The 24,553-nt window shown below is 42.5% G+C and overlaps 2 protein-coding genes across 11 annotated transcripts in view; one reads left to right on the plus strand and one right to left on the minus strand.

Annotated features, from left to right (window-relative positions):
* ANGPT2 (angiopoietin 2) overlaps positions 1 to 14,513 on the minus strand; it is a 61,786-nt gene extending 47,273 nt beyond the window's left edge. Inside the window, exon 1 of one of the 4 annotated variants that reach the window (XM_001145488.7) lies at positions 13,091 to 14,513. In XM_001145488.7, coding sequence (XP_001145488.1) covers positions 13,091 to 13,378 — 288 coding nt within the window. In that variant the 5' untranslated portion in view covers positions 13,379 to 14,513. The remainder of the gene's footprint in view (positions 1 to 13,090) is intronic. The other 3 variants (XM_054656511.2, XM_009454782.5, XM_016959057.4) reach the window with 3 other exon arrangements.
* The window catches only part of MCPH1 (microcephalin 1), a 253,530-nt gene that overhangs the window by 145,190 nt on the left and 83,787 nt on the right, over positions 1 to 24,553 (plus strand).

The raw sequence follows: 24,553 nt of genomic DNA on the forward strand, positions 1-24,553 counted from the left end.
GGCGGGAAGCCTTCTGTATCTTGAGCTGGGCGGTCATTACACAGGTGCGCACAGATACAGACAAAGAGGGGCGTGAGGGAGCTGCCTGCAGGGGAAGAAACCTTCCGTATCGAACTGGGCGGTCATTACACAGGTGCGCACAGATATGGATGAGGAGGGGCGTGAGGGAGCCACGTGCAGGGCAGGAAGTCCTTTATATCTTGAGCTGGGTGGTCATTGCACAGGTGCGCACAGATACAAAAATTTACCAAGTTGTACACTCAAGATGTGTGAATTTTATTCTATGTAAGTTATATCTTAAAAAAAAGAAAAGAAAAGAAAAGAAAAGAAAAAGCTAGATTCCCTAAAACAGAGACAGCAGGGCTCGAGTCTGAGCTAGCTATAGCCATGCCAGCAGCTAGATCCATGAAAAGGTTGGGGTTGGCTTTGCCCAGGTGATCACTCGGGGACGGGGGACGTGCTGTGAATGAAAGATGTGCCTGCTGTCAGCACTGATTTTGCCCACCCTTTATTTCTACAACGCTGTCTTCAAAAGAATTACATTTCAATTTTATACCAACGATCGTGCCTCCTCATGAATCCCTTCCCCCCACAACCTGGAAACCCTCGCCTGGCGTCGGCTCCATCTCCAGATGTTACTCACTGGCTACCACTAGGTGGCTGCGAAGGGTGGCGGCGTCACTGATGCCCAGCTCAGGCAGCAGCCATGTGGAGGTTGAATCCCCGGGGGATCTGCCTCTCCCTATGTGTGTGGGTCCTGGGAGTGAGGCAGTGTGGCGTGGGGCGGTTGCACACACCCCCGACTGTAGGGCTGCACCCAGACACGTGCGGTGACCCCGTCTCTACAGCCGCTTGTTGCCCTGGCACCAAGCCAACCACTCAGCATCCAGCGCGTCCTCACCTCCCCTCCGGGGTGAAGCGGAAACAAGGGTATGTGCCAAAACTGGTCTGCTCACCATTTCCCAGATTTTCCACATTTGTTCCCACTCGGGGTGAGGGGTGTGCTTCTGGTGTGACAGCTGTGGGCTGTGTAGGGTGGCGGGCGTTGGTGGTGAAGTCTGTTGGCCCTCCTGACCCACACAAGAGGGGGTGTGGATTTTATATTGAAGTCTTTTTAAAATCTGTTTTATCGTAAGAGGCTCTGAAAGGAAGAAATTTTATCAGAGTTTTGCGGCCTGTGTACGTTCTGATACCTCTCAGAGCTGGAGTTTCTTACCCATATAGGACAAGCTGTTGTGAAATTGAGTGAGACGATGTAAGCACATGGCGTGCACCTGATAAATGCCAGCTGCCACCACAGTGATGGTCAGCAGCGTGGTCACCACTGTCGTTTCACAATTACAGCCCAAGGAGCCCAAGGGGAAGGAGTGCCTCTCTCTGTTTTGACCTTCTCTGACTGCTGTCCTAATAAACAGTGTCCTTTCTACAAGAACCCTGTAGACTTTTGAAACCAACAAGTGAAGGCGCTCCAAGGCCCTTGTTTTGAGAAGGGGTAAGTGTGCTAGGTAAGGGATTTCCTTGGGTGCTTACCTTCCACGGCTCCTGGGCCCCTGACTCGAAGCTGACCATCTGTGCTGATGCTGACTTAGGATTTTAAATCACTTAAATTTGAGCTGGATAGAGAAAGGGTCCTAGTTAAGCTGAGAGGGCTGCTTATTCATGATTTTTTTTTCTTCTTTCTCATGCAGAGACTGTTTATTTTAGTGGTAGCGGTATTTAGGGGTGAAGAAGGGGAAAGGAAGAACAGTGTGCCATCAATTAATTCTATGCATGGCAGCTGCAACGCCTTCATGGTACGGGACAGGCCAATTATGTAACTGTAAACAAATTATGTGTATTAAAAGTTGTCCAATTAAAGGAAAAAACATGCATGGATTTATGTGTTTGTTATTACCCAGAAGGGAGCCATGCTGTACTTGAAAATATGCACAATTTCACATCACAAAATCACCAGTTGTTATTTGAGGGGCTGGTGTTCTGATTAGTCTTAATTTTTTTTAACTCATAACATTTTTGTCCCAGTCATCAACACTGTTAAGAACATGTCACTGTTGCAGTTAAGTTAAAAATGATTCAGGTCAGGAATTCCTGTCATTAACAATTTTTTATATTAAAGTTGGAAAAGTTTAAGGAAATTTAAGAACCTATTCCTTAATAGTTAAAAATAATAAGGAATTTCATATACACCCAAATGTTAAGCACAGGTAATTAGCTTGTGGTTGGAATTTGATGGTTTTCTGTTATTCAGCAAAATACAATAACGTGCTTTCTCGAGCAGAATTTTCACACCAACATTTCCCATTAAGACCAGTTTGTTTAGGGAATTTTTAAGCTACATCTGTATGTAATAATTTTTTGAGATTCCAAAGACTACGCAGTCTAATAAAACTCTAATACTTCAACTATCTTCAGACTAATGTTTATAATTATCCAGTAGATGACCAAGAATTGATATCATCTGTTGATTCCAGAAATTATGGCAGAGAAAATGCTGTCAGGAACCCAAAGAAAATCAGAGGAAATGGTACCTCTAAGAAATTCCGAATCTTTTCTACTAAGATATGTGGCTTGACTGCTTAACCCCAAAATGCCTGCTTAGAAGGTAGTTTCGGGCTATCTTGTAATACTCATTTAGTTCCTGCCTTCTTCTGCCATAGAAACAACATGCAGAAGCAGCATTGCTTACGACTCACACTGAACCTGAAGGGGTGAAATTACATATGATGATGGAATGTGGCCATATTCACGCAGTCACAGCAGTGTGTTGCCCAATGACAGTACTGGAGCAGTTTCCACAGAGGCATTCATGCAATATGCAGAATACAGACATTTTACACACACACTTACGATGGTCCTTTTCATTGTCGAAAAGGAATTCATTATCTTTCGAGTAAACATGTGCTTTGAGATATATAACTCTGAGGTATAGAAGTTAGAACATTTAACCCGATTAGGGTGACTGGAATTATAACCTTTAACTAATGTGAGATATAGTATAGATCTTGATAAGTGTCTTTCTGGTGTTCCTATTAAAATTCATTATAATTACCGTTCCTGCAATTGTGTAGCATCTTACAGTTTCCAACACCCTGTGCTAGCCATCATCTTCTTTGAAACACATAATAACCCTACAAGTTCACTGATGTAGGTAAGAAAACTGGTACCGTTTCTGAAGATACACAGTGATTGTTTCGGCCAGTTAATTAAGGCAAGAGATCACTAAACAATTGTTCTACAGTTATTCCTGATTTTTTTTTTTAACTCACTCATTAAGTGAAAGAAGGCAGTCTGAAAAGGCTGTATATTTTATGATTCCAATTCTGTGACATTCTGGAAAAGGGAAAACTGAAGATAGTAAAAGGATCAGGGGTTGCCAGGGGTTAAGGGGAAGAAGGGCTGTGCAGGTAGAGCACAGAGGATTCTTAGGGCAGTGAAGCTGCTCTGTATGATGCTACAACGGTGGATCCATGGCTTCATACATTTGTCCAAACCCACAGAATGTACAGCACCAGATGTCAACTGCGGGCTCTGGGTGATAATGGTGGGTCAATGTAGATTCATCAGTTGTAACCAGTGCACCACTCTGGTGCAGGATGTTGATCATAGGGGAGGTGGCTGTGTGTGTGCCACGGAGGGGGGATATGGGAACTCTCTGCACTTTACTCTCGATGTGGCTGTGAACCTAAAACTGCTCTAAAAAACATAGTCTTTTAAAAAATCATTTACTACATATGAAAAGGAACAAGTAAAGCAACAACAACAAAATGTTATTGTGTAGTTTCAGATTGCACCAGTAAACCTAGCCAGCCCTCACTAGGGTCTTCTGATGGTTACATAGTTAAAAGTACACTAGCACCCCGGGAGAATAGCTTCAGAGGCATGCTGGTCTAATGGTAATTGCGTCGGCTTCACACGTCAACATTTTTTTAAAAATTAGATTTTCTTGAATCTGATCATGTCCAAGATACCTCTTATTTTGGTATAGAATGCCTTTATTCAAACAACGGGAGAACATGAACATATCCCTTTGCCATAGTTTGGCTAAATTCCTGAGGCTGGTTGGGGCCAGAAACAAAATCCCTGAAATGGTCTCAAAAAAAAATTTTTTTTTTTTTAACCTCTCCCTTTTTCCTTCTGGTTGGTGGTCTTGGGGCCTACGAGGCCCCTCAGGCAGAGGGGAAATGGCAGTTTCCCCATTCCCTTTTGGGACTTCTTGAACAGAAAAGCGAATGTCAGACGGTCCTTATAAAGTCCCACGTGATTCAGCCACTGAGGATGGCGCTGGCTGTGGATTTACATGTAAGACAACTTCATGGCGTATTTTCGCCTTTTGCTGTTGAATATAACTACCAAGATATGGTTTGGGCAGACAAAATAGAAATCTTCTGTGTGTAGCATGTCCAGTTGGATACTGTTAGTGACATACAGAGACGAGCGCACAACCCAGGTTTAACCTTCATCCCTGAAATTTGCCGTAACAGTCATAATGAAGGTGCTAATGTATTTCCTGAAATACTGAGTACTTCAGACAGGGAGATATGGGTGGTATCTAGTAGCCTTGTGATAAGACCCATATTAGACTAATAGTAGTCTTATCACCAGATTAAGCCACCTGTATAGCCCACCTCAAGTCATCAAGAGTGTTAAGATGGGAGTAAGTGTGACAAATGCCCAGGAGGTCTGGACTAAATGTGACAAAATTTAGAAATAGACCCTAGAAGAGCTGGATTTTAAAAAGAGAGAAAAAAAAATGGAAAGGCTGGCTGCTTGCTTCCTTTTAAGACTTTGTTCACGTTCTCGCCCCCAAAAGCCAATTATGATTATAATTTATCAGCCCACAGGAAATGATTCCTTCTCTATAAGACATCGTCAACATGGTAAAATAATCCATTTCCCAAGACTTCTATATCTTAGTATCTCATCTCTTTAAAAAGTTCCATCGTCCATAAAAAATTATAAAATTACATATTTTTAAATGACAGGTAATAATTTTTAATGTATATTTTTAATTTGGTTGTTGGTTTTTAAAATAGTAATATATTAAATATCAACTATGAATATTTTGTGGTGGTAAGTTGTCAGGTTAATGTAAAGATTCCAAAAATAATTCACAGACATGTGGAAAGTTGCTCAGAGGGAGAACCAGTCTGATTTTGGAGAAAGTAATTACCATCAAAGGAGCCCTCAGGGGGAGCAGGAGAGTCTACAGGTTTCAATCAGGTTCTAGATGAATTGCAAAGAGAAAGGTTTTAGCTGGTTGCAGGAGGGGCTCTGGTAAAAGGATTAAGTGCAGTTCTCAGGAGTTTTTTAATAGGTTTCACATCTTTTGTCAACTGGTGCAAGGAAGGATTAGGACAGAAAAGAAAGGTGATTTCATGGAGAAATATCTAATTAAAATATTAAAGATAGTCGGATGGCACACCTGACCTAGAGTCCAGGCAGTGGTAGGCAGAGTTCCTTCCCCTTTTTTTAAACCACACATAAAACAGTCATTTTAATTCCAACAAATGGTTCAAACTGTTATTCTAAACCACTACCCATGATTTTTTTTACTCTTTTTATTTACATCAAATCATTCAACTTCACATCATTTTCTTTATAAGCAGTAACATAATGCAAGTGCCAGGCCATTTTTGGTGATCCCATCTGTAGAATGTTAGATGGACAATAACACTCAAACCGTTTTCAAACTCTAATAGTGGGAAGGGAAGGCCACATGGAACTTCCCTGAGACTGAATTTCGTCGACCTGCCTTTCAAGTTGTGTCCTGTGAAATCCAGCATTTCCCCCTGTCAACTTCCAGAACAGGGCTGTAACTAGATGTATGGTTTGTAAGAATATCCCATGTATAATTCCTCTTGGTTATAACATAATTTGTTTTGCGGGGGGTGGTTTGTCCTTTTTTTTTTTTTTTTTTTTTTTTTTTTTTTTGGAGACAGGATCTCACTGTGTTGCCCAGGCTGGAGTACAGTGGTGCCATCCTGGCTCACTGCAGCCTGTGCCTCCTGGGTTCAAATGATCCACCCACCTCATCCTCCTGAGTAGCTGAGACTACAGGCATGTACCACCACGCCTGGGTGATTTTTGTATTTTTTGGTAGAGACGGGGTTTCATCGTGTTGGCCAGGCTGGTTTTGAACTCCTGAGCTCAAGCGACCCACCTGCTTCGGCCTCCGAAAGTGCTGGGATTACAGGCATGAGCCATTGCACCCAGCCACATAAATTTGTTTTTAGTCTTCTGAACTATTAAATAGTTGTACCAATTATACCAATTGCACCAATTCTATTACAAGGTGGAATTTCTTGTCGTTCCTTTACAAACAGGATATTCCCAGTTGCTTGGTTTTGCTTGTTTTCCTAGCAGCTTCAGCTCCATCCTCACGTAGAAGGGCTGGCATCTCACCTATCTAGAGGTGAGAACAAAGCTGTGCTCTCAGCAGTCGGAATCTGTCAAGTCTGCTGTGGGGACTTGGTATCTCAGGCCTGATGCTGGCCTAGGAGTGCCCTGCACTCGTCTCAAGATCGATGTCCCAGTGGGCGAGAATTGCTGCCAAGACTAACCAAGGGTGTCAACCAGTGACTTAACTTCACAGGCTCACTTTTTTTTTTTATTTTTAATAAAAACAAATTGTTAAAGAGGTAATTTAAAATATGTACTATATAATAAGTACTACAGCATATACAGTGTTTTCATACATATAGGCATTAAATATTAAGAATGTTTATTTCAGAATCATATAATTATACCTGATATTTACTTTTTGTCATTCTTTGTATATTCTCCATTTTTTGCAATATCTGTATATTACTTGGGTAATAGGAATAGCAACCATTCAGAAATAGTTCTAATTGATTTTCCCTTTATAAAAGGGTTTCCGTGTAGTGACCAAGGACTTCACATCATCCCCACCCCACAGTCCCTCACACGCCTGACTCCCTTTGTGCTGTGTTTAATTTCTCATTTCATTCGTTTACCCTTCTGTGCAGCACATACCAGCTGCTGCTACACTACACGTTCTGACCAAAGCATAGTGTCCCCCTGGGGCAAGACTCTTGGGAATTGTCTTTTTTTATCTTTTTTTATTTTTTAGGGTCTCACTTTGTTGCCCAGGCTGGAGTGCAATGGCACCATCATAGTTCACTGCAGCCTTGACCTCCTGGGCTCAGGCAATCGTCCCACCTCAGCCTCCCAAGTAGCTGGGACCACAGCTGCGTCCCATTGTAGAGATGGGGTCTCACTCTGTTGACCAGGCTGGTCTTGAACTCCTGGCCTCAAAGTGTCTTCCCATCTTGGCCTCTCAAAGCTCTAGGATTACAGGTGTGAGGCACTGTGCCTGGCTTTAGGCATTTTCTTCCCCCCCTGACTTCTTCTAGGCACCTAGAACCAACACTGCCTGGACATGTGAAGGCCCTCAATAAATATTTTTTGAACAAATAAATCAACTTTCATGGCTCCTGCCCCGAACTGGAAACCCCACCTAGGAGGGGTGGGCGGGGTCGTGTGGTGTTCACTCACTTACACTAATGAACTGAGAAATAACACACTTCTGCCCAAATTCATATTCATTCACACTCGTCTCAGCAGTTTTCTGCAGTCTTCGCAGCCCCACGGAAAATTCTGCTTTTGTCAGAGGAGTGGATATGCATGCTTTCCCGTGTTTGCTTTACCGCTGGGCAATCCGTACAAGGCTACTAAACTGCAGAGGGTACTGGTGTTAGCATGCCCCGTGTTTATAAGGGACTTAAAAAAATATACAGGCTTGCATCCACCATACCTACCATACTTGTGTACTAGAGATATTCTCGGGGCAAAATGAGGTGAGGTGTGGAAAGTGCTTTAAGGTGACTCAGAGCCACCCTGTTGCGATTGCTGCCTTCGTGATGAGTGGTGTGGCTGCAAAGTTCAGTGGCTGTCTTTATATCAGAATAATTCTAGAATAATTTAGGAGAAAATTCTCATTGTTAGGTTCCTTCAAGCCAAAGGAGGATGTAGTGAAAAGAGAATAGGTGTTGGCTGTCTAGATGGGCCCTGTTTAATTAGAGTCGACTGTATCAGTTGCCAAATGAAGCCAATCTTACAGGGCTATCCTATAGAACAAATATATATTTTATATATTTAATATGATATATATGTGTGTGTACACACACACACACACACACACATATATACAGGGAGAGATAGAATGGTTTGCCTGCTGACTTGCCATTAAGTACCGTAAACATCCTGGAAATTGTGAACAGCTAATTGGAAAACAGTCTGTCCGTGTTCATGATTCATTGTATGCATCCTCTAGATCTCAACTCAGGAAATCCACAAAGCTGACCAGGCCCTGCTGTCATTTTGTGGCCAGATATGGAAAGATAGAAACCACCTCCTTTCTTCCCTGTCAAAACAGTTGTGCCACATCCTCCCCCTCTTCCTCATCTTGACTGACTCCCTCACAGGTGGTGTCTCTGTCTCTCCTGCCCCTGCCCCCACACGCACCTTTAGTTACCTCAGTCTTTCAAATTTTGCTTTTTGTTCCTAAGTACAGTCTTCCTTCCAACCTCTCATCATGTCATTTGTGGGCCAGGAAAGATCCTGATTATGCTATAATGCCACTGTACGTGTTTTAAAAAGAAGGAACGCTGTACATTTGATATTAAATTTGGCATTTTAAATAAAGGGCTGGTAAAAAAATCTCTGAGTGCTAATCTCCAAGAAAGGGATGGAAGACTGGGGAAAGAGAATCTACTTCCTATTTCCACCATTTTAATAGCCTGACATATTTTTTTACCTTGCCCATACCTTACTTTCATAACATTTTTGTTTTATTTTTTAAATTACTCCCATGACAGTAGAGTTGATTTGAACTCTGGTTTTTCAATTTTAAATGTACAAAATTTCAATTATTTTATGGATTAAAATAAGCACCACAGACCATCCTGAGCATCTGATCACCACTGGTAAGACCATTATCCTTCTCAAGTTTCATCTACGGTAACTGGCTTACAGATAAACTTGTGGATTACAACCTGTTTGACAACTGTAAAGAGCCACATTGATTAAAATCAGAAGATTTTCAGAGTTCAGTATTTAGACTATATGGATTATCTAGTGTCTCAATAGAAGGTAAGGTTATGGAAATCCATTTCCTAGTTCTAAACTCTGCAAGCAAATAATCATCTCCCCATAGTATGATATCTAAATAGTTAATCCAGTATGTCAGACAACCCCATTTAGTAAACAAAGACTACTTGACCATAGAAAACATATGATATATGTATAATATATAATCCATATAGAGTAAACATGTATTATATTTTATATACTGTATAGGCACATATCATACTATACATATACATATTGCATAAGAGATATAGTAAACTATATTTGTATTTTCCAAAATTAAATATGTTGCAGTTCCCCTACCATAGTGAAACTGTCTCTTCTACATTCCTTACTGCATTCCTTACTATATAGTAATACTAACACTGAGCACAATCATATTTCACCACTCAGGATGTAGCCAGCGGATGCAGTAATGGTTCTTGTCCTCCGCAGGAGGACCACGGGAGACCAGTGGCTGTGAATGGGATAGGATTTTTTTCTTTCCTCTAATGAACCAAGCCCAGGGTTTTATTGTTGTTGTTTTAATATACAGCTATTGAGTGTTTTGTAGCCACACACGACAACACACACACACACACACACAGTCCCTAGGAAGGGCAGGGTGGGGCTAGTAGTGGGCTGGGTTCCTCTGCGAGCCTCTCACCATCCATTTCTCCCAGTGACAACAGCTATGTTTGAAGAGCATAACTGCATGGTTTCCTATGCATTGATTCGTGAGTAGTAGCTCTCATATCTTATTAAAAAGATACACTATTATTACTTTTAAAGAAAGAAAAGGATTGCAATTCACATTTACAGTTTCCAGCCTGTTCTTGTGTTGTTTAAAAAACAAAAAACGATGGCAGGGGAAATGTTTGCCTCCGTAGTAGGCATCAACTTTATTTTTCAAATCATTCTGTTTTAACGTGTTCATAGACTGCAGTTGTTTATAGGTATGAGGCACTCATCAGTGTGAAATAGTTCTTTCCTTTCCATATTTCCTCTTATCAGAAAAAAAAATTCCTGTGGTCTCCTAGCAAAATACAATCCATTTTGCTAAATTATTTGTGAGTTTTTATAAAGTGTGTTTAATATCACCAGGGCAGAGGTTCAGACTAGTTGCAGGATTAGCAAGAGAGACGTAGCATGAGTAGTGTTTGGTCCACTGCAGTGTGTTTCGTGTGCTAGCGATCATGAGTTTATCTGATCCTTGTTTAACTACTACACAGTGAGTAAGCTGTCCTGTATTGTTCCATTCATATTCCTCTGAGTTCATTCAGAAGCCTGACACTTCCTTTGCCGGACAGATTAAAGGGGCAGCGTGGGACCTTTTGATGATGTGAAACCTGCTTTCTTAGTCTAAGCTCCCTAGGCTATGCTGACCACTCAGAGGTTGAACTACTATTTATTTGCCCTAAAATGAACCAGAAACTTGGTCTTAATTTCCTTCCTGACAAGTGTTTTAATTTCCTAAAAGTGTACGGATTTTGTAGTGGGTTGTTTTTGAATCTTTCATTTTTAGTTCTGATCCAGGAGAGAAAGGAGATATGGAAATATTTTTTTCAAAAAATAGCTCAAAAGAAAATATGTAAAACCATGAAAAACCCAGAATTGTGCTGCTGCTTTCTGTGCTAATTAAATCAGTGGGTGTTAGGTTGTAATGATAACCCTTTAACTGTGTGGCTTATCTATCATTCCATTTTATATTATTTTCTTCCTCATGAGAAAATCAGTGTTTATTATCACAGGTGACAAAACACAGGAGAAAAACAAACAGTGTGGTTACATTTAATCACTTTAAGTGGGTTTCATCTTTGCTTTTTTGTTTTCATTCCCAAGCCAGAAGCCGTAAACCGAGCGAGAGTGCAAATTGCCTTTCTCAGGTGCACGTTGCTGAGATAGGCTGGGAGAACAGGTGTGGAGCCCGTGAAAAGATAAACATTAAGTTATTCTTGGTGAAACGGTATTTAGCTAGACAGCTGAAGACGGACTTTTGAAATACCATTGTGCTACTGCTGTTCAAATATTGACTAAGTGAACCTGGAAAGGAAGAAATTTTGGTCGCCTAACATAGAACTCGTTGTCTTTTTCTGTCTTTAAATGCTATCTCAAAGACCCAAGAGAAGGGGTAGTTTACCTAAGAAAGAAGTATGAGCTTTGCTTATGGAGTTTCAGGTATACCTAATGTAAGCTTAATTAAGCAAATACAATTTAGCAGCCTTGCATTTGGCATAGCATTCTTTTGTTTCCTGGCTTTTTCTTCGAGGAGATGACCTGCCTGTCGGGCAGATTAGAATATTTACTGCAGTGCATCTTTCATGCCTCGCTGTGACTGTGTAACCACAGTGGATGTGGGAAAGCCATTAAACATCAGCATGACGATTTACAAAGAAATAGGAAGTTCAAGTTAAGCAGATATTTAGGATATAGTTTGCCTTCCACATATTTCAACCTGTGTTGCTGCATACTTTTTAAGCTTAGCGTAATTATTCACACAGCTATGAATTTTAGAAGATGTTTAAAAGCAAACCACAGTGACCTGGGAAAGGAGGGAAACTTACTGGAGCCCTTAGCCAGGAGCTTAAAAAGACATTGCTAGTGAGTTTTATGTCACATGAAATCTACATTTGATAGGTCATTTTGGTAAGTTTTTGTTGTTTTAAATGACTCCTCTTGACACAGTAACCAGTGGTGCTGGGAACATTCATTCACATTCATTCATTTAAGCTCATGACTCAAATAATAACTTAGTCGTTTCCTCTCTGAAGGTAGGGGAGGTAATGAGGAGCACAGATTAGGCTCCAAGATCCGTTCTGAGATTCAGATAAGGTGTCCTAACAAAAGGTTTATGGTGAAATGAAAGAGTGAGAAAATAATTGTGCTTTTTCTAGGGTCATGTGTCAAATGAGGCTCACCAACTTTTAAAAGACTTTATATAGCTTTAGATAATCACATTCCCTGCCATGTAAGCATTGTGATGTAATGGCATCATCATGCTACTTAACGATTAATTTATGCATTTTGTTTAAACTTCCTTTAGAATATATATAGTCCATATAAAGAAAATTCCAGGGTCGTTTTCGGTTTTGTATAAATAGTTCCCATGTTTACATGTGAAAAAAAATTATTTGTGAAAGAAAAACAGAGCTTTCAATATCCTATTTCGGTTACGTCTCCATAAAAACTCTAGGAAACAGTGGGATCATCTGTGAAACAGTGGAATCACCCCAAGAACAAACTGTCAGACAGACCGTCCTGTCGTGGCATGACTTGAACATAACCGTCCCACGTGGGGACGCATTCCGCACCGGTTGCTGGAACTGACGGGGGCTGCAGTGCTGAATACCTCTGGGACGCTTGGGAACCGTGCCCCTGTTTACAGACGGCAAGCCCTTAGTGGTAGGGCCCTGAGATTCTGAGAAACATAAGGTCTGCTTTATTTAATTTCCTCTCCTTTACCCAGAGTCACAACCTATTTTAGTAAATAAATTCAGGAAATTGGTAAAGCACTTTACTCCATCCGTTATGCCTCGGTCATCAGCATGGTTGTCACGGTCTCACGGGCTGCTGCGGCTCACAGCCTTCCCTCACTTGCCGGCAACCAGCTGAGAGCCTCCCTGGTGACGGGTGTTACTGAGCTTAAACCATGTAAACAAACAGAACGGCACACAAGTTGTGCAGGGAAGTATATTTCCTCTACCTTGTTAATAAAGATTTCTAACTTTGGAGATTTTCTGTATTGACTCTGGCATTCTTTCCAAATAATTATTTTCACCCCGGGGACTACCCACACACCCTGGGATAGAATAAAAGAAATTATCTTTCATTTGAGGGTACCAGCAACCCGCTCTCCAGCTCTAATCCTCTTTATCCTCCTTCTTTTTTTTTTTTTTTTTTTTTTTTTTTTTTTTTTTTTTTTTTTTTTGGTTGTTAAAACCTGAGCTGCTGCCAAGCTGATCTTAATAGCATGTTCACAAAGACAGATGGATTTTTTTCCTACCTTCATTAGCCACTGAGTGTTGTTTTCCATGATGTTCTCCAGCACTTGCAGCCTCTGCACCGAGTCATCGTATTCGAGCGGCGCGTCCCTCTGCACAGCATTGGACACGTAGGGGCTGGAGGAAGAGCGGCAGTTGTCCATCTCTGGCAGGAGGAAAGTGTAGCTGCAGGACCCATGCTGGACCTGATATTGCTTCTTTCCTATGCTGTCCATGCTCTTCCGAAAGTTGTTATAGGCTGCGGCCAAGACAAGATCACAGCTCAGAGTAAAGAAAACAATCTGCCACATTCTTTCTTCAGTAATAAACCAGCAGCTTAGCAAACTTGAAGGCAAACACACGTCCAGAGTCCCGAGCTGCTGCCGTCTAAAACGCAGGGCTACTATGCTGCCATGGCTGGGTCCGTCAATGAAAGTCTTCTCTTTCCTCTTTTTCCAGTAGCAAACCTGGTTTTTAGTGCTGTGTTCTCTCCAGGCATGCAGTAAACTGTCAGATTGCAGTGGGAAGAACAGTCCTGCTCACTTGGGAGGGCTGTGTCAGCTTTTACAGAGCAGCTTTCACGGTCCTTTGTTCCTCTCTCCCCAGATCCTACAGTGTCAGTATCCGAATCAATCACTTTCCTTTCCTTATATGATAAGTTGATAAGAGCAGCCAGACATGTGTAGTGGGCTGCTCCGCCCTCCTGGCTTAGCCGTTATCTTCCTGTAGGGGGTCACTAGCCAGGCAACAGGAAAAATCAGAGCAGAATGCCTGCCGTCCAACCAGGACCCATGCTGCAGAAACCCTCTGGGAAAAACCGATCTGTTACAGGACCCCTGGGCATTTCCTAGGCACCACCCCAATTAAGTATTTCCTAGAGAGAGCAGTTGATCTCTTTTGTCTGAAACTGATTTTTGCCGTGCTAAGCTGGCAAAATATCTGAGGTAATAACTTTAATGTTGAAGTACAATGAAAGTTCCTGTTTTTTCCTTTAGGAATAAAAATACTACAAATAGGTCAGGACTTCGGTTTATTTTTGTTATTACAAATGAAGAGGAAGAAGTTTGGCTCTTGTAAACGTGTGCCTTTTCAGAGGGAAAAATAGATTCATTGATTTTAGTTGATTCTTGAACCACTAGCCAAGTTAGAAAAGATTTTCATTTCCGAACAGTTGGATAGAAAGATCTGTTATTAAGTCACGTTAGAAACATCAGTTTCTGAGCTCTGACCTTTATTCTTTAAAAAAAAAATCCACTTGGATATTCACTCTAAAAATACACTGTACTGATTAAGTTCATTACATTACAATAGAGAAATTAGAATTTAAGTGTCTGTGTAGAAAGAGGAACACAAACTTTTTTTTTTTTTTTTTTTTTTTGAGGTGGAGTCTCGCTCTGTCGCCCAGGCTAGAGTGCAGTGGGGCAATCTCGGCTCACTGCAACCTCCGCCTTCCGGGTTCAAGTGATTCTCTTGCCTCAGGCTCCTGAGCAGCTGGGATTACAGGCACACGCCACCACACCCGGCTAATTTTTGTATTTTTAGTAGAGACGGGGTTTCACCATGTTAGGCTGGTCTCAAACTCATGACCTTGTGATCGACTCGCCTTTGGCCTCCCAAAGTGCTGAGATTACAGGTGTGAGTCACCATGCCTGGCCCACAAACTTCTTTATTGTATCAGAATTTGTTGACATCTCAGCATTTTGTAACACATTATCAATTACATTAGTCCCCCTTGGTATTAGACTCGGGCAAGTCACTTCCCTGTTTTAATTAAGCTCTAATGTCCTCATCTGTGCAATTCAAGGGGTGCACTCACAAGATTTTTCACCTTCAATCCTATGGCTCTGTAAGTTCTACGAGTCACTTCCTTTAACAACTAAAACTTAATACTTCAGAGATTAATACTATGTTAACTCACCAGCCCAAGTGTACATAGGGAAAAAGCCCCCTGCCTTTGCTGCGGTTTATCTCTCAAGGTACAAGGTTTATTATTCCCAGTGAGCGCTGAATATCTGGTACACTGACTTAACAGACCACATCTACCCATAAAAGATCTGTATTTTTTACTAAGCTCTAACCGAAAGACAGCCTTTCCCTTATCTATGAATAGTTAACGAACAACAGTGTGAATATCTGTGACTTTCTCATCCTCAGAAATCAGCTATTTTTATTTGCTGCCACAATACTCAGAACTACATTTTTAGTAAACCCAGCCCTAGATCTTGCTACTGAACATTTGAATAAAGTAGCATGTGTCTTCTTTTGAGAAGGTGTTTATAGGCTTCACCAGACAACCAAAGGGTTCTGTCACACAGAAAAGCTGGAAGACATGCTCTGGAAGGATCCCATTAGTAGAAGAGGTAGTATGATTCCACCAAGGTTCTGGACATGGTTTCCACTAAGGGAACCAATTAAAGATGCTATACCCATCCGGACAGTGCACCGTCGAAGAAAGCATATAGGTCTTAAAGATGAGACCTGTGTTAGAACCCTGCTTCTGTGTGACCTCCAGCAAATTCTTCCATTCTCGGAGCCTCAGTCTCCCTAGTCATAAGATGGAGATCATTTTTTCTCTGTAGGGTTTTTAGGATTAAGATATAATCGTATGTTTAGAAATATTCGTTCCTTTTCTTTACAGGCATGCTCCATTAAATGGGGATCCGTTCTTCCACCATCAAATAGTATAGCTCTGCTATTCTCTGAATGCAAAGCAGTGGCAGTGGCATAGGGTGCAATTTTTTTATTTCCTGTTTGAAAAAGCATATTGTAAGGTATTAATATCACATATGTGGTTTTACCTTTTTTCAAGATTATTTTTTGTAGAGACGGGGTCTCACTATTGTTGCCCAGGCTGGTCTTGAACTCCTGGCATCCAGTGATCCTCTTGCTTGGCCTCCCAAAGTGCTGGGATCACAGATGTGAGCCACTGTACCTGGCCTGCATATATGGTTTTAAAAGTCATTCAGTTGTCTTCCAGGCAAATAGAGTAGTTTAAAAGGAACAAATAGAAAGCGGGCACACCACAGTACTTTTTGTCTACCAGCCTTATGTCAGACACCATGCTATGCACTGGGGATAGAGATTAAGGCAACTGGGTGTCTGACCTAAAGAAGCTAATAGTGTATGGAGAGGGAGAGACCCATAAACAAATTGGATGTGGTAAGAGAGAGCAGTCGGAGCACAAAGAAAGACAGTGATGCTTCTGGGTGCACAATATGCCATGTGCAGCTGGCATGGACTCCATCCTTTTCAAATTCCCTCAAGTTCCGAACATGGAAGGAACAGCTCTCTGTAGATTCCTAAATGGAAATTATCAGAACCAGAGAGTCAGGGGAAGCTCTAGTAGAACCGGAGTTGACAAACTCTGCCCAGTGTCAGATGGTAATTATTTTCGGCTCTGCAGGCTATACGGCCACCATCGCCACCACTCAAAGGTAATGCGGTGCAAAGCAGCTGTGGGACAGCATAACTGAGTGAGCGTGCTGGGCTCCAGTAAAGCTTTATTCGTGATACTGAAATTTGAATTTCTTGTAATTTTCACATCATGAAATATTCTATTTGCTCCAATCATTTAAAAGTTTAAAAACCATTCTTAGCTCATAGGCTGTTAGAAACCGGGCCTGGACTGTAGCTTGCTGGCCTCTGAGAGCCTAGGTGGTCTGTGGGGGTAGGAGGTGCTGGGCAAGGCCGTCCACAGTGCACGCGGTGTGGTGACCGTGTGTGGTTGGCAAGGCTGTCAGCAGTACACACAGTGCAGCAACCACCGTGTGTGGTCAGCAAGGCCATCCACAGTCCACACAGTGCAATAACCGTGTGTGGTGAGCAAGGCTATTGACACTGTACGCCGTGCAGCGACCGTGTGTGGTCAGCAAGGCCATGGAGAGTGCACACAGTACAGTGACCACATGTGGTCGGCATGGCCCTCAACACAGCACACAGCACGGTGACCATGTGTGATCAGCAAGGCCGTGGATAGTGCCCGTGGTGTGGTGTCCATGTATGATCAGCACAGCCATGGATAGTGCACGTGGTGTGGTGACCATGTGTGATCGGCAAGGCCATGGATAGTGCATGTGGTGCGGTGACCATGTGTGATTGGCAAGGCCATGGATAGTGAACGTGGTGCGGTGACCGTGTGTGATTGGCATGACCATCGACAGTGCTTATGGTGTGGTGACCGTGTGTGATCCGCAAGGCCATGGATAGTGAGTGCACATGGTGCGGTGACCATGTGTGATCAGCAAGGCCATGGATAGTACACGCGGTGTGGTGACCGTGTGTGATCGGCAAGGCCATGGATAGTGCACATGGTGCGGTGACCATGTGTGATCGGCAAGGCCATGGATAGTGCACGTGGTGCGGTGACCGTGTGTGATCGGCAAGGCCATGGATAGTGCACATGGTGCGGTGACCATGTGTGATCCGCAAGGTCATGGATAGTGTACACGGTGCGGTGACCGTGTGTGATCCGCAAGGCCATGGATAGTGAGTGCACATGGTGCGGTGACCATGTGTGATCAGCAAGGCCATGGATAGTACACGCGGTGCGGTGACCGTGTGTGATCGGCAAGGCCATGGATAGTGCATGCGGTGTGGTGACCGTGTGTGATAGGCAAGGCCATGGATAGTGCACGCAGTGCGGTGACCGTGTGTGATCGGCAAGGCCATGGATAGTGCACGTGGTGCGGTGACCGTGTGTGATCGGTAAGGCCATGATAGAGCATGGAGTGCGGTGACTGTGTGTGATCCGCAAGGTCATGGATAGTGCACGTGTTGCGGTGACCATGTGTGATTGGCATGACCATCGACAGTGCTTATGGTGTGGTGACCATGTGTGATCCGCAAGGCCATGGATAGTGAGTGCACACAGTGCGGTGATCATGTGTGATCAGCAAGGCCATGGATAGTACATGCGGTGCGGTGACCGTGTGTAATCGGCAAGGCCATGGATAGTGCATGTGGCACGGTGACCGTATGTGATTGGCAAGGCCATGGATAGTGCACGCAGTGCGGTGACCGTGTGTGATCGGCAAGGCCACGGATAGTGCACGGGGTGTGGTGACCGTGTGTGATCGGTAAGGCCATGATAGAGCATGCAGTGCGGTGACCGTGTGTGATCCACAAGGTCATGGATAGTGTACACGCTGCGGTGACCATGTTTGATCCGCAAGGCCATGGATAGTGCACACGGTGCAGTGACCACCGTGTGAACAGGGGAGGACTGCTGCCCCGGCTCAGCCTTCTGTGTGGCTGCTTACAGGGGCTTACTAAAGGGATAGAATAGGTGCCTAGAGAAAGTGCCACACTGAAGTGAATTAAGGATGCCAGGTGGGGAGAGGGGCCAGGAAGTGGCCTGGGATGCAAGGGTGCATGGATGGGCGCTCAGCTGTGGCCCCTAGGGAAGTGGAGACGTGGTCTGCCAGGCCACTGACCAGGAAGCCTCAGGGAGCCAATGGGAGGCCCTTGAAGGCATTAGGTGTAGAGCCTGGAGCTGTGGGTGTCCAGTAACACCACCATGCAGCCTGGGGGTCTGAGGCCACCCATCTGGGACCCCTTCACTCTAAATGTGGCTTGACTAGGGGGGTCTCAGAACTCCAGAGAAAATCTTGGGTGTTCCTCCCTGCTGTACTGACGGGACCTCAAGAGGCAAGTGAGACTGTCAGATGAGAAACATTATTACAGGTTCCCAAAAGCCACCTGCCTACCCACCCAATTTTTTTCTGTAATAGTTCTGCTGAACAGCTGTGCATAGTGCAATTTATTTCCTTAATACTGTTTGTTTTCTCCCCCATATTCTGTGTCAGCAACTGACATTTCAGAGGTTCCCATGTGTTCTCTGTGGAACTGTCTGAAGTTCTTATTACCCTGGTTGACGACACCAGAAAAACCATAGCTACCTACTCCCAGAAAGAGGCCACTGTTACAAAGAACCTCGTGGCCAGCCCTTTTGGCTCAGTTTGCCCAGTTGGAGGCCCTAAGGCGCAAACAAGAAAAGCCAAAGGGCCTCCTGAGGACCGTGGAAGTGGGTGGCGCGTGGACCCATCGCTAGCTGAATGTGGAATGTGGACCCATTGCTAGCTGAATGTGGAATGTGGACCCATCGCTAGCTGAATGTGGAAAAGGACTTATGACAGTCAGACCATCCCAGGTTCCCCCAGAGCAATCCGTGCAGCTCTCATAAGCAACCAGAAACCAAAAAAGGATGCTAAGTCAGCACAAAGTGGGGCAGCCCCCCAGCTATGGGTTGCCAAACAGAATTTGCTTGTGGGCCCCCGTGACCCCTGCTGTTGTCCAGCAGGCCAGTTTAATACTCAGCATTTATCCAGATCAAGGGATGGAAATGGGGCCACCAGCCTGACCCAGGCCCGGGGTCGTTTTGCTTTTCCAACCTGTACCATCCCAGCAATGCGTTGCCAGCGTGCAATTTGAAAAAGCCCTGCCGAGCTGAAAAACACATGGAAAGGGCTCAGACATACTTAAAGGCACATTGCTGCCCTGCATTTATACGGCAGTTTGTGCTGACATCATTTTCCATCAGGCCTGGGCAACCCCTCCTGAGACTGTCTCCCGCCTGCCGTCCTCAGCACGGCCTGCCCTGCTACAGTCTGCTTTCCTCCCACTGCCCCTGCCTGCAGGCCTTGGAGGCGGTGACTGCTGCAGGCTTATTTGGGCAGCCTGGCCTTAATTTTTGGAAAGTGCCTTGTTGATGTATGAGGAACTTCCAGGGCTGAAATAGTCTAAAAAAATGAAGCTGGGACACTATGTTTTGATTTTAGCCATTTGCAGACAGAGGGGCACACTCGGGACTCTTGGGCGCCTGGCACACTAAGCTGGGAGGGACTTTTGAGACATCTTGGCCATCTAAATCAGTCAACATGTTTACATATACAATTTAATGTTCAGTATACAGGGAAAACCATTAGAAGGTTTGCTGCACATAAAACTGTTGTTAAAGTTATTTTTATTACTTCCCCCCACAAATCGTATGCAATAATTAATAAGAACTAGAGAAATAGCCACAACTGGCACAACACCTGCCCCCCTGCCAAAAAAAAAAAATCTTCTTTCTGAAGGCAGGCTCCCTATATAGTGATTCCTTTATATGCCTCCTGGAAGATCTGTTTCGACTCCATTTTGGTATATGTTGAACCAGATTTGAAGACCCACAAATGCAGTCTAGAGCCATTTTGCAAAAGTGTTGCTGCATCAACCTTTTCCATTCCCCAGAGCAGCTCATCATGTTACACTAGTGTTAAATCCTGACTTTGGAATGCGAGGAAGGACAGTTCCAGCCATGGGATTTCAAAAAAGTACCAAAGGAAAGCCCCTTCAAGTTACCGTAAAGACAGAAGAAAAGGAAGAAAAATATAAACACACACGTATAAACATGTAAGGTAGCTTTGGTCCCTATAAGAGATAAGGAAATCAAGGCTCCATGAAGAGAGAGACAAGAATTCCCTTAGCCAAGTGCCTGTGTGTGTCTGTCTTTTACGTTAATGGTTATGAATTTAAGGAGAATTGAAAGCAATAATTTTGCCCCTCTTTAACATGGCAAATACAGCCTGCTTTAGAGATGATCAGCAATCACCATTTAGTACTGGCCATCACCTCTGTGCAGCACAAACACACATCCCGAGTGACAGAATCCATTCCACTGCCAGAGACTCTTAGCGGCCTTCAGTCCTCTTGAGCTGGAGCCACTGGGTCTTGTATGAAAGCTCACCAGACATCTCATGTGGACCTCGGGCATCTGAGCCGGGACCATCCTATTGCAAGTGCAGAAACCACATCATTAATGTAGAGCTGAATTCAAATTGTTACTTGCTAGCTTAGGAAAGAATCCTTGGAAATCCAACATATTGTCTAAATGGATCAGTTAAGCTTTCTATGTGCATTGTATATACCCTTTCATTGTTTGGGCTTAAATAACTTTTCTGCTTTGTCTGGTTTAATTTCGTCCAATGTGGATCGCTGGAAGAATATGATGTATGTTTTAGAATAGAAACAGTTCTGAGATGAAGTTGAGCACAATTTCCTGTTCTAGTTGTAATTAGATATAAATATAGCATTTGACATAAAATAGCTGGCCCAATATATTTAGAGTACAAGTTAAGTGTCATCCCCTTAGAATTGGGCATTGACTCCGTAGAATTCACCTTTGTACAAGGTAAGCAAATGTATATTTTGTTAAAAATAAGTATCTGACTGCCAAAACGGACAGAAAGCTCTTTGCCAGATGTGTTTTCAGGCCATTTCCTTTCCTGGGAAACAGCCATTTCCCCCGCATTATAGTTGTGTTTTCATTTGCGGGTAGATCGAGTAAGCTCAGGAGTTAAAGGACCTGGGCCTCCACAGCCAAGGCCTTATCTGGGACAATTATCTTTCTCCGTGCAGCTGTGTAACTTCTGTTTGACACAGAACCACAGAAACCCTGTTAGTGGGAAGGATCAGAGTTAATAGGAGAAAAATCTTCATTGTTCACGTGACTTCTCAGGTGCTTGGCATTCTTATTTAGGCGGCTTAAAAAAGTTCCAAGTACTCATTCATTCTAACTTATCTGTGTTCATTGTGAAATCGTGTGTGAATGACATTTAGAGCAGATGGATTGTTGTTGTTTTTTTTTTAACAAACTTAAGAGATTCCCGAATCTTTCACAGTTTGTACTACCGCAAACCAGCATAACATCTGCTAAAGAATTTCATATTTTAAAGCTGCACTGTACATCATATGGAACCTTAAGGACTTTGAAGGGAAGAGCTTTTTATTTACTGGTAGCTTGGGAAATATCCAAGTAACTATTTTTTAAGAAAAAAAAAATTCCTTGAGTTTTTAGAAATAGTTTATGTAACTGTTATGCTGTTTGATTTTTAAATATTTTCATTCTCTAGTATTATTATGGAATATTTTATCTTCCCATCAAAAAAATGCCAGAAGGTCAAGATAGAAGTCACAACATTAAAAGGGAGTGGATACAGTTGTAAAACAATAGATGAGTACATTTGCCTGATAATATTTTTGCCAGTAATTCTGTGTCCTGTTTTCTCCCTGTAGAATGAAATGCTAAACATTTTTTTCAATGGATTGATGTCAGTGTTTACTAACATGACCTGTGTTAAGTCAAATAAAGTCTTTCCTTTGACAAACACCATATTTCATTAGTGGCTTTGAGGTGGGCTTATTTGTTATAAGTCACATTAAATGTTCCCAAATCCATTTCATAAATGTTGTCGAGATCTCAAAGTCCGTTGCTTCTAAAAAAATATGTCCAGTCTCTTTGTCATAACCATCCTAATAAAGATCTAAATTTCTTAGAGTGAATTTTCATTTGAAAGTGGCTTAATGCCAGCTAGATTAATTCTTGTTTAATCTAAATTTATAAAATTTTTATCTTAATTATTGAGAAACCTTTTTAAAAAGAGATAAAAATGTCATATGTGCTATTTACATTAAGATATATTATCTCTCTTGGTTATAGGTTAAGATAAATAAAATTGCTTATGTCAAAGAAGTAAAAAAAAGTCCATGACCTCCTTTTGGTATCCCCATCCATCTGGCGGACTTAATATGAAAAAATCTTCCTGTGGGAAATTAGGCTTGATTATAGAGTTACAAGTACAAAAAGTAGTTTTTGAAGAATTATAATAAATAGTTACACATAAAAGGAAGTGATGTTTGCTTGAAGTGTATAAAAATATTCCTTGTCACTCTTGTCCCTTCATGAATCTTAGTTGTCTGATGATGGTTCAAGTCTTTCCTAATAATCCAGAATGTATCCCTCCACTTTTTCTCTTTAAAACGCTATTTCAAGCATTTTCTTTGGTACCCATTAATAATAAAGCGTACTTCCCCAGAATGTTCCATTTCAAGTAAGGGGTCTAAAAGTCAAAGACCGACTGATACGAAAGAGAAAAGTAAATTGCACAAAGACTGAAGAGAGGATTCAGTATTAAACGTACCAAGTTCTTGACATCGGTTTCCCTCAAGAAAAAAAAAAATGAGTAACGTTTTTTGAAAGCCTGAAACTATTCTAGTAAAATATTTACGGAAAAAATAATATGCGCTTTCCTCCCAAATCCTGATGCGCATTTAAATCACCTTTTTTATTTATAGATCAAAAATCTTGCTTGACTACAATAAAAATTTAAAAATGGTACCTATTTAAGAATGCAAGTATCAAATCCACTTGTAATACTCACTAGCTCCCTCTGCTGATCTCCTATCAAGCGACAGGCAAATCTATCCATGATTGTTATTACAATTGTTAATGGAAATGATAGGTAATTTAGGACCTACATCAATTGCAACTAAAATACAAGCTACAGTGCTTTCATTTTAATTTTAATGCAAAATCACATCACACCATATACAGATGTTAAAGACCGACGTGCACACACACAGTGAAAAAATATTTTTAGGCATTCATTTAGCATACACAGACCTAGGAGCTGTCTCTGTATCCTCAGGTGATAAGGTTACTACTATTACAACAGCAGAAAAAGAGGTTTGTACTGTCTGTCTTCATAAGGAGCCAATTTAGAGACCCAATCCTGTTCACCCCAAGCTTACAGTCTAACGAGGTGAACAGATGTCCCATCTCGATGCACAAGAACTGCTGCCTAAGGCCCTGGGTAGTGCAGGAGGGAGCCCCCACACGGGAAGCCTCCCAAACCACGTAAGGGCTACGTGAACAGCAGGAATAGTTTCACTGTTTATTTAGATCCACACTGTTACTTATTTAAGAAGAACATACTCTGCCCTTTCTCCCTCCCTGAAGAAAGACCAAAACTGAGGGAAATTATATTCCAGGCTGAGAAAATTGCCTGTGCACTTAAAAAATAAATAAATAAAAGGCGAGATCATGGAAGTTAAAATAAATTAACAATAATTGAGCCAAGAGGGAGGAGAAGGGTGAGTCGGAGATGCGGTCTGGAACTAGCTGCTTAAGAGTCTGCTTAGGAATTGGGGTTGTACCCTGGACATAAAGCATTTGGGGCAGGGGAGTGTCCTGATGTGACTGAGAAAGGACTCTGGAGTGCTGTGTGCAGAAGGGGTTAGAGGAGGTGTGAGTAGAGGCAGAGAGACCACAGCAGAAGCTGCTACAGTAATTCAGGTTAGATATTATAGTGGCCTGTACTAGAATATTAACATCAGGCTCATGATGTTAAAGAGGGGTGATCAATAGGCCTTCTAGATGGATGGAATACAGGGAGTCCAGGAATGGGATTGGTCTGGTACTGGGATTGACTCTTACACTTAAAAACAATAAAATAAAATAACTTGGCAATAGTTTTTAAAGCATCTGTAAAATGACAAGATAATAAACACATATTCTGCTCAAACTTATGTGAAGGCGGGAATCATGTGAACTATTAAAGAGCTTTGCCATCAAGTCATTTGCCAAACCTGGCCAACTTAAGCCTACTTCAAGGCCTGAGTGGTTCAGACAGAAGACAAAGGCCAGGACCTAAAGAAATGGGAGCATCTGA

This window comes from Pan troglodytes, chromosome 7, assembly GCF_028858775.2.
Source record: "Pan troglodytes isolate AG18354 chromosome 7, NHGRI_mPanTro3-v2.0_pri, whole genome shotgun sequence".
Lineage (NCBI taxonomy): Eukaryota > Metazoa > Chordata > Mammalia > Primates > Hominidae > Pan > Pan troglodytes.